This window comes from Heptranchias perlo, chromosome X, assembly GCF_035084215.1.
Source record: "Heptranchias perlo isolate sHepPer1 chromosome X, sHepPer1.hap1, whole genome shotgun sequence".
NCBI classification, from domain to species: domain Eukaryota; kingdom Metazoa; phylum Chordata; class Chondrichthyes; order Hexanchiformes; family Hexanchidae; genus Heptranchias; species Heptranchias perlo.
The window spans coordinates 3320461-3336327 of record NC_090370.1 but is presented as its reverse complement, the minus strand read 5'-3'; the positions used below and the strand labels follow the sequence as shown (position 1 = coordinate 3336327).

The 15867-nt window shown below is 42.1% G+C and overlaps 2 protein-coding genes across 8 annotated transcripts in view; both read right to left on the bottom strand.

The window, feature by feature from the left end:
• Positions 1–5864, bottom strand: part of LOC137307163 (coiled-coil domain-containing protein 68-like) — an 86203-nt gene extending 80339 nt beyond the window's left edge. For all 7 annotated transcript variants that reach the window (XM_067976507.1, XM_067976501.1, XM_067976506.1 and 4 more), the window contains exon 1: positions 4707–5864. The gene's annotated coding sequence lies outside the window, so the exon portion shown is untranslated. The remainder of the gene's footprint in view (positions 1–4706) is intronic.
• Positions 5865–5964: 100 nt separating this feature from the next.
• LOC137307161 (zinc finger and BTB domain-containing protein 39) lies at positions 5965–15436 on the bottom strand. Its single transcript, XM_067976499.1, has 2 exons — positions 15159–15436; positions 5965–8300 (listed from the first exon to the last, which is right to left on the bottom strand). Exon 2 carries the CDS (start codon positions 8191–8193, stop codon positions 6055–6057), a length of 2139 nt encoding a protein of 712 aa, XP_067832600.1. The 5' UTR covers positions 8194–8300; positions 15159–15436; the 3' UTR covers positions 5965–6054.
• Between the last annotated feature and the right edge of the window lie 431 nt (positions 15437–15867).

Here is a 15867-nt window from a genome sequence, read left to right as displayed (position 1 = left end):
TGATTCCAGGGATGAGGGGGTTACCTTATGAGGAAAGGTTGGACAAGTTGGGCCTGTATACACTGGAGTTTAGAAGAATGAGAGGTGATCTTATTGAAACATATAAGATCCTGAGGGGACGAAAAGGGGTAGTTGCTGAGAAGATGTTTCCTCTTGTGGGAGAGACTAGAACTAGGGGCCACAGTTTAAAAATAAGGTGTCTCCCATTTAAGACGGAGATGAGGAGAAATTTTTTCTCTGAGTGTTGAGAGTCTGTGGAACTCCCTTCCCCAGAGAGCGGTGGAGGCAGGGTCATTGAATATTTTTAAGGCTGAGTTAGATAGATTCCTGATTAATAAGGGAGTCAAAGGTTATAGTAGATAGACGGGAAAGTAGGGTTGAGGTCACAATCAGATCAGCCGTGATCTTATCAAATGGCAGAGCAGGCTCGAGGGGCCGAATGGCCTACTCCTGCTCTTAATTTGTATGTTTGTATTTATGGCCCCTAGTTTTGGTCTCCCCCACAAATGGAAACATCTTCTCTACGTCTACCCTATCGAACTCCTTCATAATTTTAAAGACCTCTATCAGGTCACCCCTCAGCCTTCTCTTTTCTCCTGTTAAGAGAGAGAGGAAAAATACAAGGGTCAGTTTAACCTGAGCAATAATGACCCAGTACACCAGCACACTGTCACTAAGGTGATGTGCATTGGATCACAGGACTTAGATTTATACTTGTGACTCTCCATACAGGGAGGAAACAAATGAACATGGTGCTTACACACTTATTAATGGTAAGACAGCTTACCACAGCTGGCCTGCGGAGAATGGTACATAGCATAGGGCTGGGAAGAGCAGGGAAAAATATAAATACTTAAAAAGAAACTTGCATATGGTTTCTCTTCAATCTGCTTAACTCATTCTAAGCCATAGTTGGTAAATGCACTGCCCAGTGCAGAACTCAACCTGCAGGAGAAGAAACTAATGGAAAAATAGAAAAAAAAACACTTGTAAATTTCTTTGACTGAGAGGTATTTACTATTATTCAATTTGGTTGCTTGGATTGCAAAAATCTACAATAAAAATGACTGGCTCCCTCGGGTGGTTCAGCAAGTTTATCCAGCGAGTAGCTGTAAGTCCCAAGTTTGATCCCCTGTCTGTGCTGAGTTAGCTAATCTCAATCGGGCAGTGCTGGATGCTACAAATGGCCTCAGTGCCCTTGGATTTGGGTGGGGGAGAAAAAGAACTGCCAGGATTCCCACTCCTAGAAGGTGCCACTGGACAGCAGACCGAAGTGTATGTAGACACTGGGCAAGAGCAAGATCAGGCTCAGTTGTGTTGCCCCTGGCAGTCAAATAGCTGACCACTGCTCACTGTCAGGGATTAGAAGTGGATTAGGCCACTTGGGTGAGGTACTGGAGGACAGCATGCACTTATGGAACCACAGCTCAAAGACTCAATACTGTCAGGCGAGGAGGGAGAAAATTGGAGGGAGGAGGAGGAAGAAAAAGAAATTAAAATAGATTAGTAACATTAATTAGTGTTCATTATCTCAGATTTCTGTTACTCTGTTGTGAACATTTGGATCCAATCAATGTAAAGATAATGAAACTGTGGGTACCCGTGCTTAATGTAAAGGGAGCCAAGTAACTCACAAACATGAATTCCCCTTTAAAAAAAAAGACTGATGGAAAATAACTGGAACTTGATATGGTCAATGTCACAACTTTTCACACAAAGATTTGGATAAATATTAACATCCCAAAAAGTTTAAAAATAAAAGTTGTTTTCATCCTTTCATTATTCTAATTTATTTTTAATATCTAAAAGTTAAAAAGGCCTCATTATGGTCTTCTGGACGTCTCACGTTCTACTACAATTGACATAGTTTAGGAAATACAAGAGGGAACAGGCATATCGTACAATTTGTACCACAATATAGAGAGGCCAAGTTGGCTGTGCGCATGCCACATAAGTATAACATAATTGAGAGGTCGTGATCATCAATCTTAACTCAACTCAAAAAAAACCCAGGGATTGTGTCAAACCTTTAAACTCACCGCTGCTATTTATTGTGTACAATAGTGTACGGTGTTTTACTATTTTTATAGTATTAGACATGGGCCTCTGAATTCAATAGATGCAGGTAAAAGGACAATGAAGCTTACAGTGTCTGAAGGCTTCACCTCACAGTCACTGTTCAATGATATTTTCAGAAGAGTGAATAAACTATTTGGCTTATATTGTACAGACAGCAGGGAGTGTGTTATAAGGGTGCACCACAATCCAGGGGGTTCTGCAGAATATGCAGGTTCAAGTAGTTGCAAGACCCTCAAGAATAGGTGCCATCCCTCCACACACTCACCATAATTTTCTGTGTATTGTTTATACCAGGCAATACATACAGGTATTATCACTTTTGTTCCAGAGCCTCCACTACTTGTAATTTGGTCTCCCGTATTCTACAATGGCCTTTGAAGCTGATTGCTTATTTGGATCAGGATAACAAAGTGGGGTTTCACATGGTTTATGATGCTAGATTTACCTTGTATCAGCATCATGCAATGGGAAGACTATTTTAGTGAAAGACGTCACACTCCATCTTATTAACATATATAATCACCTAGTATATATTCTACAGCAAGGCGATGATCGAGTGGGTTCATTGAACAAACATACTCAGATGAAATACACCAAAATATGACCCTCACAGTTGCCAGTGATCAGATTAGATCACTGAACAACCAATTTTTCAAGTCAAAACCAAATGTCCTGCTAAACAGGTGTTCCACGGCAACAGTATTTCACTGTGTTTGACATGTCTCAGCATTTGATATCAGAACAAGCTACAAAACTTGCGTGTGACAAACTGCTTTTTTTTAAAAAAGTGCCAAACTCTGGTATCACCCCAACTTTTGCAACAAAAAAATCTCAAATAGGGGTCGAAATTACATTTAAAATAGGGCATCTTAAGAAGAGGTGCCAGCTTAACAGGATTTACAAAATTTTGAGGTCCTTTTGTTCCTAAACCACAGTAACGTGCCATTCACACGGGAAATCTTCTGACTCCCTAGTTTAATTATTTCCCAGTCACCTGAATTAATTCCCCTTCAATAAAAAAACCTCTTCCAGTGGCACATTCTCTTAACAAGCAGCGTCAGAAGTCTGTTGAAATGGCTTTGCACCCAAAACTATTTTGTTTATCTACTCATCCCTTATACAATGGTCTCGGCCATGCTCTATCAACCCTCTGCCAGTTTAACAAGATCAAGAAAAAGATTTGAATCTGAATATTTACCAAAGATGCTTCCTTCAAATAGCCACCCATAAACAGCTCATCAGGCTGTTTACAAACTGAGAGAGAGACGGACGAAGGACATTGGGAATCAGAGCACAAACAACTCTTCCTAGGTAGAATCAAACAAAATCATGCATTTCTGGTGTCGTTCTTTTTAAAATGTCCTCCAAACTGTAGCGCGCACATACTTGCAATTCGGGTCACAGCACCAAAATTCTGAGTGAGCAGCATTTAAAATTTGTAATTATGGTACAGTGCACCATTGAACATTAAGTGCACTTAAAATATTACTCGCCCTCTTCATTTTCTCACCTCCTGAAGGTGCCAATTCCTGCTGAGTATGGTTCCATGGGCACTGGCAGCCTGCCCATACCTAGTTCAAGTTGCCATTTTCCAGGTGCGAGCATAGATAAAGCATTGGCAAGGTATTCAACCATGGGGAGGATCATAGCTGAGGCAGATACTGTTTCCCCCCACCGACATCTACCCATTTCAGCAGCAGTTAATTAGGATTAGGAGTACATGCTAATTTTCCTCTTCATCGGCCAGGGACACCATTCTGGCTGAGGTTACATTTATTGGCCTTATTCTTGAGCAGCAAGTGTTGGTTGAACTGAAGGACATTAGTGAATACATTGGTTTGATTTTCATGATAATTCAACAGCTTCCATGGACATTTTGCTCAATGAATTGCCAGGTGGGAAATATGAACACTCAACCCCTACATTGCCAATCCAATACCATAACCACTATATTACCATAACCAGTTGCCTTATTTTTTAACCTCTAATTATGGATATATATTCAATTTCACCAGCATAAACGATCCAAGCTGAACACTGTATGCAATATAAAAACATACGGAGGGAATAGGAAAAGGCTACTCGAGCCTATACAACTCAATCTGTTGCACCCAGTTTGACCATTTTCATCAATCTCTTCCTGATGACATGGGAAACAAAACGCTAACAGGTCAAACAGCTAATATATTATCAGTTGAATGCTGCCTTTAACTAGCTGAGCCATCAGGAGAGCCAATCTATGTAGATATGCATGAATAGATGCAAGTCTTAGAGTCAAACTAAGACTTAATGCCTGATGATGAGGCCTGCCACGAACCTAAAAATGACTATATTTTAACTCTAGTCAGTCCAATAAAATTAACACCGATGTATTATTTATACTGGGGCAAATGATATTTTTTGACTGAAAAATATAGGCAACAATATAGACAAAGTGGCATTTTGTGCAAGACAATGAATGGAAAATTAAACCATCACCTTCTAGCATTTTTAGAATAGTTTAAAGTGAGAGAGAACAAGGCAGTATCACAATCCAGGACTGCAATCAAGGGCTTCAGATGACCTCAAACTGCCACAGTAGAGCTGAAGCTGGTTAGCAAATTTCATCAGAACTCCCACGATTTTACCTTAAATTCACATACTGGGATTGGTTACTGTTGGATATCAATGAATTTCGTTCAGTTGGTGTGGCCCATCTGTTGGATGTGGATATTTTGTTTCAGGATAAAAGCAGCATAATTGTTTTTACGACAAATAACCTGATACACTGGCTCCGTATTGCGATGTAATTGATCACATCATAAACCCTGCAGTATATTACAAAAAAAAATTTTAAATCACCATCTTGCATACATACATAATATTCAACCATTTCAGTAATGGATTACCAAAACAACTGGCTGGTGGAACCCCAATGTACTTCAAGATTAATCAATCAGCAACTCAAAAATAAAGAGTCAAAACAAACGATTGCTAATTTTTCAGCCCCAAAAGAGGCCTCACACATCCTCCATTAGATGCATGGCACACGAGGCTCAAACCAGTTTCTGTTGCCCAATGAAGAGCAATTGCTGCAGAGTAATAACAAACATTGTTTTCTTAAGATGACCCTCTGCTAGGTATCCTTTCTGGGCTGCCAGGCAGCTGATGAAATTCATCAATTACAGGTGGATTTGCCTAAAGGCAGTGCCACCTTCACCATTATGCTGCCAGCATTGGTGGAGGGTTCAAAATTCTATTGGCCCAAGGCCAAGCACTTGCATGGGTGCGAGGTTAAGCAAGGCAGAAATCTTTGTACTGTTGGAAGTCTTGTAATACAATGCGCGATTTCTAACATTAATGGATTTACATGGCTTGCCAGCAATGGTAGAAATTCAAATTCTACAGCATTATAGTACTGTTGAACTCAATAGCAGACTTATTATGAGCCCCATTAAAATAAATTTTTCTCTTGGTCCTAGCTAAAGTTCCAGTGTGTAGCATAGTGCAAGCCTCAATAAGGTGACCCCCCCCCCTCCCTCAGACTATTTTGTTAATCCCCAGGAGACTATGATAGCAACATTCAACTGTACTGTGTGACCCTGTACATTGACACCATCAGACCCTCATTCAGAAAACCTTCCATCGCTGATGCTACTGTCCTGCACCAGAGTAGATTTTGATGCTCAAATTACAGTGCAGTTTGGACATTTGATTTTTGCACAGTACCACATTCTCTGCTGCCCCCGCCCCCACATAAAAATAGACAGTAAAGTGATAACCTCATTATACAGTAGTTATGTTAGCACCTTAAGCTAGTAATATCTATAAAATCTGTTTCTTTTTAAGTTGTCAACTAGCACCTCTCCTTAAAAAAGGAAGTGATCTTAGTTTTGAAGGTTCCGCTGTACATTAAAATGAGACTTTATTTCATGTCTATTTCTGAATACAGTTTTTCAAACCTACATTGGGACTGGTTCCTTTTCAAGTAAAGGATTAGTCCATCATTTTTACTGGCTGTTTGGAATGCACAATGTACATAAAAGTCTGTGCAATGTTAAAATCAGGAGGCAGCCCCCCATCTTTGTGCATCTCCACGTGTTTAATCATAAGGTTCAAGGTGGGACAGTACTTCTGGCAAACTGTGCAGCAATACATGAGGGCACCTGAATGGGTCTTTAGATGGTTTTTGACGGTCGATCGCCCTCTGAAGAACTTGTGGCAGAGCTTGCATTCATAGGGCTTCTCTCCTGAGTGGATTCGCAGGTGATACTGAAACTCGCTAGAATGGGAAAACCGCTTCCCACAAAATTCGCATTCATACCAGTTCCCTTTGGAGTTGGTCTTGCCATGGTTTGTGGGAAGGGTCAGGAGGCTCTCTTGGTGTAGACCAGGTACCTGTCCATCACTAGTAGATTCGTCTGATGGTGACGTTGTTAAGGTCTTTTTGAGCCACTGGTGTTGAACAAGGAGACCTTTTGTACCATCTAAGCTATGCTTCTTGTGTATCTTCACATGGTTTTGATAAGAGGCTTCTAACCGGAACTTCCTACTGCAGAAATTACATTCATATAAATACTCCATACCCTGGTGTGAGACCATGTGTTGCTCCAGAACAGTTCGATCTACAAAGCTATTACCACATACAGAACAGGAAAAGATAGATATATTCATGTGGGACAAAACATGCCACATTAGGCTACAGACAGATCTAGAAGGTTGTTCACAGACACAGCAGGAGAGACTTTTCATGTCAAGGTGAGAAAGGATATGTTCTTTCACAGCAAGGTAGTCTTTAGTCATGGCCTTTCCACAGACAGCACAAAAAAGTTCTGTGGGAGAGCCCCCAAAGTTAGCTTCAGATGGAAGCATGGTATTCGGCTGGACAATAATGTTAGTATCGTATGGTTTCGCTTTCCTGTGTCCAGCCACTTGCCACTGCGTAACAAACTTCATTTCACACATGTCGCATGAGAAGAGGAAGATTCCAACATGAGACAAAACGTGGGTGATTCGAGAGCTCCTGTCAGTGAACTTGGCACCACACACTTTGCACAGCCCCTCTTTTACATCAATGTGAAATTTACCATGTTGCCTAATCAATCCTATGTTGGCTGGTAAGACCTTCCCACACACCTGACATGGCATGCTCTTACCTTCACTGTTGCTATCCTTAACACAGACAAGACTATCATCTTCGCTATCGTCTGTTAGCTCTATTATCTCTTCCGAAGGATCTCTGCTCTCTTGGTGGTCATCGAAGTTAAGGCCATCATGCTCAATACCTTCAAACTGCATGCACTCCATTTCCTTCATTGAATGAACTTGGAGGTCAACATTGTTACTGACACAGGAACTACTACTCTCTTTGAGAGCTTCTCCAGCCATTAATAAACTAGTTTGATTATAATATCCATTACTCTGTATCTCATACAGCTCACATGGGCCTTTACTAGAGGCCAGAGACACATTTTCGGTAGATGTGGACTGGCTATACTCCATCTCCAGGTTATCTTCAGTTTTTGTTGATTGTTGGTACATCACTGGCATACTCGGGCCATTTTCATTCACTACATTTCTTTCTTCACTTTTAAAACTCTCTCCTACTTCAACCTGCATGATGTAACCTCGGTTTTGACAAAACTGTGGGCCTGTGCCTCTGGAGTCTGGCACGGGGGGATTTTGTTCATTTGAGGCCCCGGTGAGAGGTACGTAGCCTTCAGCTGATCCTTGTGTCGCTTTGTTGGTTTCTGTTTTTTCCAAGTCAGGGAATGTAGAGTAACAGGCCTTCAGGAGATCCTGCATTCCTAGCTTCTCCGCCATCTCATAGATTACGCCGACATTGATAAGGTCGGTGAAAAGCTCAGCTGTGTAGATGAAATTCAAGATTCTTTCGAAATTTGCCGGGGTGATAAAGTCTACCACATACGTTCTTGCAGTGTTAACCTCGGAATTCAGAAAGAGCTTCTGGAAATAGCCAGCAGCGCATGCCAGCACTGACTTATGTGCCGAAAATGTCCGGTTGCCGACTACAATGATTACATCACACATGGTTTCGGAGAGCCTAAACTTGTTGAGTTCCTTAAGGAGGTTATTAGGGTGATCAGCACTGTGCAGTTTAATTCTCATACCCATTCTTTCTGTCAGTGCTTCGGAAAACTTCCGCTAAAGTCAAATTGGCTGGCCAATAAAACACTTAGCCTTACACCTTTCCATGAAAGATATCTTGTGTAAAGATAAGCCTGCAAATGAAAACAGTCACGTCAGTTACAATGCAAGATAGTGCAAATATAACATTCTTCAATGCCTTATGTATCTTTTCATTCCAATTCAGGACTTAAAATTGAGGCTGTAGAATTGTTAGGCAGCAAAACTACAACAATTTGCATTTATACAGTGCCTTTAACATAGTAAAACATCCCAAGGCGCTTCACAGAAACGTTATCAGACAAAAATTGACACTGAACCAATGGAGGAGACATGAGGACAGGTGACCAAACGTTTGGTCAAAGAGGTAGGTATTAAGGAGCATCTTAAAGGAGGAGAGGTGGATAAAAGCACAGGAACGTTCATTTGCTGATGATAAACTAAAAATACACTTTTACACGCACATATGTGTATAGCAACATGAAAATGACTAAACAAAAAAAACTTTTGTGTAGTTGCACAGCTTAATAAGCTTGGAGTGGCAATTGATAGACAGAGACTGGACATTGGACAGAGACTGCACACTTTATTGTGTCATTACCAAACTTACTGGATTTGGTCTGGTAAAGGGGTACTGTTAAATGAGAATTCTATAACTTCCTAAACTTTGTGTCAATTATGGTATTTTGCACATGACTTCAGCTATCCTGCGGTGCAGGATTCTGGGATTATTGCTATTTTACCAAGGGGTTATCATACATCCATCAGTGGCGCCGACTTCTGAACATTTCCACTTAGTCAGAATTTCAAAATCTAGGAGCTTTGTGCCATTCTTTGAAACGAGCTTATCCAAAGCACTGGATTTACTGAAGAGCTTTACAAGCCACTATTTCCCTCAGTGACGTCCTGAATGGAGAGTGAGATTCATGCGAAAGGCTGAGTGCAACACAGCCTTCACTCATTAGTGTGGAGGAACATTACCAGGCTGTATCCAGCCAGACCTATCAAGTGTCCGCTCATTTGAAAGAAAAAGAACTTGCATTTACGGAGCACCTTAATACATTCTCAAAACACCCCAAAGCACTTCAAATCCAATCACTTATTTTTGAAGTGGAGTCACTTTTATTATGTGGAGACTCACTTATTTTGTTTAAAAATGGCACCTATTTTGGCTTATCTCACTCTTAAAAGTAACTACAGCTCCATTTATTTAAATCGGCATTCAATCTGATTCATTCTTATTGATCATATATCTCACTCCTAACATTTTCTTTATGTTGACTGCCTTTAACCAGCAGTTTTAACGCATAAAAATACAAGAACAGAGTTAACAGCAAGTCTGCAGCTTTCTTCCCTTACAGCACTTGAAATAGTGTTAACTATAGTCCCCCTTTAAAATCACCCAGCTTTGTGTGTACCATTTGAACAATAACAATTTGCATTTATATAGCACCTTTAACATAGAAAAAAAAAGTCCCAAGGAGCTGCGCAGGGGATGAGAATCTTAAATTTGGGATATGGAGGACCAGAAACTAATTTAGGTCAATGAGAACAGGGGTGATGGGCCAGCGGGACTTGGTGCAGGATAGAACACAAGCAGCTGGATTTTGTATGAGCTGAAGTTTACAAGGGGTGGAGGATGGGAGGCCAGCCTCGAGAGCATTGGAAAAGTTGAGTCTGGAGGTAACAAAGGCATGGATGATTGTTTCAGCAGCAGATGGGCTGAGATAAGGGTGGAGGTGTGCGATGAAATGGAGGTGGAAGTAGGCAGTCCTAGTGACGGAGAGGATACTCAGCTCGGGGTTAAATACAAGGCTGCGAACAATCACCCAGATAACAGTTATCATGAAAACAAGACAAACACAAAAAGAAAGTAACAAAAAAGACCCTACATTCCCATCACAGCATCCAATTACTTCTTAAATGATTCCAGGACTTTCAGCTCCACTACCTACCTGGGAGTCCATTCCATATGTTGACCATTCTTTCTGGAAGAACTTCCTGACATCAGTCTTAGCTTTGCTTTTTCTCAGTTTGACCCTGTTGTCCTATTGTCATAGTTTAGTTTGAAGTAGTGTCCTGGACTTACCTTTTCTATACCATTTACTATCTTCTACAGCTCAATAGGGTCACCTATGTTCAAGAGCAAAAAGCCCAAGTATCGCAAGCTTTTCCTCATAACTCAGCCCTCAGACTCCAAGGATCAATCCTTCCCTTAACTGACTCCCAGGCTTGAATGTCCCCCCTCATGTCTTGGTTTCGAGAGCTGGACAAAGTACTCAAGGTGCAGTATAACCAGAACTATATTATTTGAGCGTGACTTCCTCTGACTTGTACTCTACTGTTTGACTATATAGTTCAGCATTCTACTTTCTTCATTGATTGCTGCTCCATAGTGACTAGACGTGTCGATCAAGTCTACTAAAATCCTTAGTTCTTTTTCAGCTTGCTCCTCAGCTATTTCAAAACCATACACAGAATAATTTTTAAAAATTCATTCATGAGATGCATCGCTGGCAAGGCCGGCATTTATTTCCCACCGCTAAACTGAGTGGCTTATTATACCACTTCAGAGGACAATTACAAGTCAACCTGTGGGACTGGAGTTACAAATAGGGCCAGACTAGGTAAGGATGGCAGGTTTCCTTCCCTAAAAGGAAATTAGTGAACTAGTTGGGTTTTTACTACAATCCAATAGTGTCATGGTCACTTTTACTGATACCAGTCAGTATCAAAGATCACTGATGAGCAGTTTAACAGGAATAAATGGGCAGAACCATGGAATACAGTCTCCAAAACATGGTGAAATGCCTATTATCCCATGTAATGAAAACAGAATTTGGTTTACTCAGTCACTGTAAACCAACAGGTTTAATTAGAAACAAATAGAATTATGGGATGTGATCCCCAAAATACCAGTAAAAATCCTGAAAACTCAAAATGAAAACAGAATTTATCTTATTCCGCAAAACACTACTTAGATCCCAGTTGAACTGAAAGTAGTTATTCTGCCCTGACCAAATCAATTTTTCTCCATCTGGTCTAGAAGCCATTCACACCTGAATGGTACTCTTTGGTACTTTTCCAGGGACTTTATTTTTACATTAAAAAAGTACTACATATCTTGATAAATATTGCATTGATTTATTTTTCTTTTTTTTTTCTGTGTTACTGTAAATGGTAGAAATTGAGAATATTTTCAAAGTTACAAAGAGTAAATATTCTATCAGGGTGTCTTGGTAAATCTGAAATTGCTTGCTGTTGTGGTGTGTTCAATTTGATCTGGTTAGGCCAAGTAAAATGGGACTCTAACTAGCTGTTGGGGTCATCTTCCAAAATTCTATAGATTATGGAACAGATTGGAGGGTGGCAAACGTAACCCCACTATTTAAAAAAGGAGGGAGAGAAAACAGGGAACTACAAACCAGTTAGCCTAACATCAGTAGTAGGGAAAATGCTAGAGTCCATTAAAAAGGATGTGATAACAGGATATTTAGAAAATATCAACGGGATTAGACAAAGTCAACATGGATTTATGAAAGGGAAATCATGTTTGACAAACCTACTGGAGTTTTTTTTGAGGATGTAACTGGTAGACTAGATAACGGAGAACCAGTGGATGTGGTTTATTTGGATTTTCAGAAGGCCTTTGATAAAGTCCCACATAAGAGGTTAGTGTGCAAAATTAAAGCACATGGGATTGGTGGTAATATACTGGCATGGATTGAAAATTGGTTAACAGACAGGAAACCGAGAGTAGGAATAAATGGGTCTTTTTCAGGGTGGCAGGTAGTGACTAGTGGGGTACCGCAGGGATCAGTGCTTGGGCCCCAGCTATTCACAATATATACATCAATGATTTGGATGAGGGAACCAAATGTAATATTTCCAAGTTTGCTGACGACACAAAACTAGGTCTGATCGTGAGTTGTGAGGAGGATGCAAAGAGGCTTCAAGGCAATTTAGACAAGTTGAGTGAGTGGGCAAATACATGGTAGATGCAGTATAATGTGAAGTTATCCACTTCGGAAGGAAAAACAGAACGGCAGAGTATTATTTAAATGGTGATAGATTGGGGAATGTTGATGTACAAAGGGACCTGGGTGTCCTTGTACAACAGTCACTGAAAGCAAACATGCAGGTGCAGCAAGCAGTTAGGAAGGCAAATGGTATGTTGGCCTTCATTGCAAGAGGATTTGAGTATAGGAGCAAGGATGTCTTACTGCAGTTATACAGGGCCTTGGTGATACCACACCTGGAGTATTGTGTGCAGTTTTGGTCTCCTTACCTAAGAAAGGATATACTTGCCATAGAGGGAGTGCAGCAAAGGTTCACCAGACTGATCCCTGGAATGGCAGGACTGTCGTACGAGAAGAGATTGGGTCGACTCGGCCTGTATTCACTCGAGTTTAGAAGAATGAGAGGGGATCTCTTTGAAATACATAAAATTCTGACTGGGCTAGACAGACTAGATGCAGGGAGGATGTTTCCCCTGGCTGGAGGGGGTGTTCAGAACGAGGGGTCAGAGTCTCAGAATACGGGTAGGACATTTAGGATTGAGATGAGGAGAAATGTCTTCACTCAGAGGGTGGTAAACCTGTGGAATTCTCTACCACAGAAGGCTGTGGAGGCCAAGTCACTGAATATATTTAAGGAGCTAGATAGATTTCTAGACACAAAAAGCATCAAGGGATATAGGGAGAGAGCAGGAATACGGTATTGAGATAGAGGATCAGCCATGATCATATTGAATGGCAGAGCAGGCTTGAAGGGCCGAATGGCCTACTCCTGCTCCTATTTTCTATGGATGTGCAGAGATTGCATTAAATAAAATATTCTGGATAGTATTTTCTCACCAAAAATGTCTCTCAATGAGACACCCACATGTAGACAAGACTATTGTCCCTCACAATGTACATATTACATGTCTTACAACTTGTATTAGTGGGAGGTCTGGGAGTTACAAAAAAATGTTATAGTATTTGGAACTTGGCTCCCTGATGACTTAGAAAATGCAGAGTAGCTGAGCCATACAAACCAAGAAATTCCCATATTCGATCTCTTGTCTGGCAGTGACTAAGTTAACTGATCTGACATGTAAATGAGCAAATCAGCAACAGGTTAAATTTAATACAGACAATTGTCAAGTACTCTATATACAAAGAACAATGGGCAATATAACATCAAGGGGTATAGTGGTGCAGAGATTGTGTTACTGGACTAGTTATCCAGAGGCCTGGATGTGACTTCAAACCCCACCATGGAAGTTTGAGAATTTGAAGTCAGTTTTAAAAATCTGGAAACAAAATTCCATGATTCTGTCCACTTTTTTCTGTAAAAACTGCTTATCACTGATCTTTGATATGATTTTAAGAACCTAAGAAATAGGAGCAGGAGTAGGCCAATCGGCCCCTCGAGCCTGCTCCGCCATTCAATAAGATCATGGCTGATCTTATTGAATGATTTTACATTTATAAAGCAGATAATGTAGAAACTTTAATCCAGCAATAGTTTCAGTGTTAATTTGTTAAATGTTTTTCATTGCACACTCAGGAATCCGGAAAGATTAAATGTTCATTCTCAGATTTCCTACGACAACACAATGCTACAGAATATTCTCCATGCAAATTTCAATGATTTTTCCAGTAGAATAAGGAGCATAATTATGTCTCATAAAGCTGCCCTGTGTTAAGAAACCATATCATTCTCTGAACCAAATGATTAGAAAAATGAGAGGCAAAAAAAACTACTGCAGTCTTAAAAGGAGTTTGACAATATCATGATATTAATAAATCAGGGAGAGTTAGTCACTCTTCTGACTACAAAAAAAATCAAAAGTACAATGATATATTTGCATTATGAAATCTGCTTACAAAAACGACTTTGGCCTTCACTGACTACATTTGATTTGGAATGTTTCCTTTAATGTTTAAGTTAAACCAGAATCAGGTCAAAACTGTTCAGACATTTAAGTAAATAAAATAGGATTTCACTCAGGAGTTTTATTTAAATTGTTTTACAGGTAGAACTTTGTTCAGAACTGGAGCTGACAAGTCTGAGAGCAAAACACTTCCGACAATCAGGCTGATTTTTAAAGCGAAAAAAAAAGCAACGATAATTTTGTGTTAAATTTCAAGACTTTTGAGACTTTACATAACCAGGTGTTTGCTATTTATCGAAACATTTACACCATCATAAGCAGCATTGGATTTAACTTCCCCAGCAAAATAAAACTGCACTGTACACCTGCATGTTTTCATTCAGCGAATGAGATGGCAAACACAATCAAATCTGGCAGTAGTAAGAGAAGTTCCTCTTAAATTAAAAGTTAATTTCCAGGTTTTTCTAAGTTCACCCTACGTTACAAGTTCCATTCTCTTCACCAGGCTGTGGGAAAGACCCTGGATTTCTGATGATAGGATGTTTCGATAAACGCTTCCCCTCTTTTTTTAAGCTCGAACACAGGTCTCTGGAATAGTTATAGTTAGGACCCACGGAGCATGAAGTTAGTTCAGGAGACAGCGCTGGGTGCAGATGTGCAGCCAGTTGGAGTTTGTAACGGGGTGACATTTCCAAGTGCAGCATTTGCACCGCCCCCCTCATCCATCACCACCAAAATCCCATTAAAGGCCCATCTCCGCCGGCTCGGGCGAATGAGCCCGCCTAGGCCGGGCTCTCGGTGCTGAACTCGAGGTTGGTGTGCGGTTGGGTCAGGGCCCGGGGGCGCTCCGTTACCGTCACACTCTCCGCGGTAACAAAGGCCAAACCTCGCACCTCAGACATTTTGTTTTCCTCCCCCACCCGTGCCAGCCAGCCATCCTCTCCCGGCCGGGTAACAGGCCCTGCTCTGCTCGGCTCGGCTCAGCTCAGCTCGACTCGGCCCGGCCTTCTCCATCTTATCTTCTCTCACCACACCACACCCTCTTTAAACAAGTCTTTAACCCCACGCTTACCGGCTTATTTAGAATAAAATTAAAGCTTTTTGACAACCATAGCAACACGGACACATCTGCGACGGAGATCTGCCAGACAGTTTTTTTAAAAAACGTCAAAGAGATTACACCGGGAGACCCCGCGCCGCTGAGCGAAGCGGTTCAGGGCCCCTCTAGCGCCGCCCTACCGGCCGGGAGACCCCGCGCCGCTGAGTGAAGCGGTTCAGGGCCCCTCTAGCGCCGCCCTACCGGCCGGGAGACCCCGCGCCGCTGAGTGAAGCGGTTCAGGGCCCCTCTAGCGCCGCCCTACCGGCCGGGAGACCCCGCGCCGCTGAGTGAAGCGGTTTAGGGCCCCTCTAGCGCCGCCCTACCGGCCGGGAGACCCCGCGCCGCTGAGTGAAGCGGTTCAGGGCCCCTCTAGCGCCGCCCTACCGGCCGGGAGACCCCGCGCCGCTGAGTGAAGCGGTTCAGGGCCCCTCTAGCGCCGCCCTACCGGCCGGGAGACCCCGCGCCGCTGAGTGAAGCGGTTCAGGGCCCCTCTAGCGCCGCCCTACCGGCCGGGAGACCCCGCGCCGCTGAGTGAAGCGGTTCAGGGCCCCTCCAGCGCCGCCCTACCGGCCGGGAGACCCCGCGCCGCTGAGTGAAGCGGTTCAGGGCCCCTCTAGCGCCGCCCTACCGGCCGGGAGACCCCGCGCCGCTGAGTAAAGCGGTTCAGGCCCCTCTAGCGCCG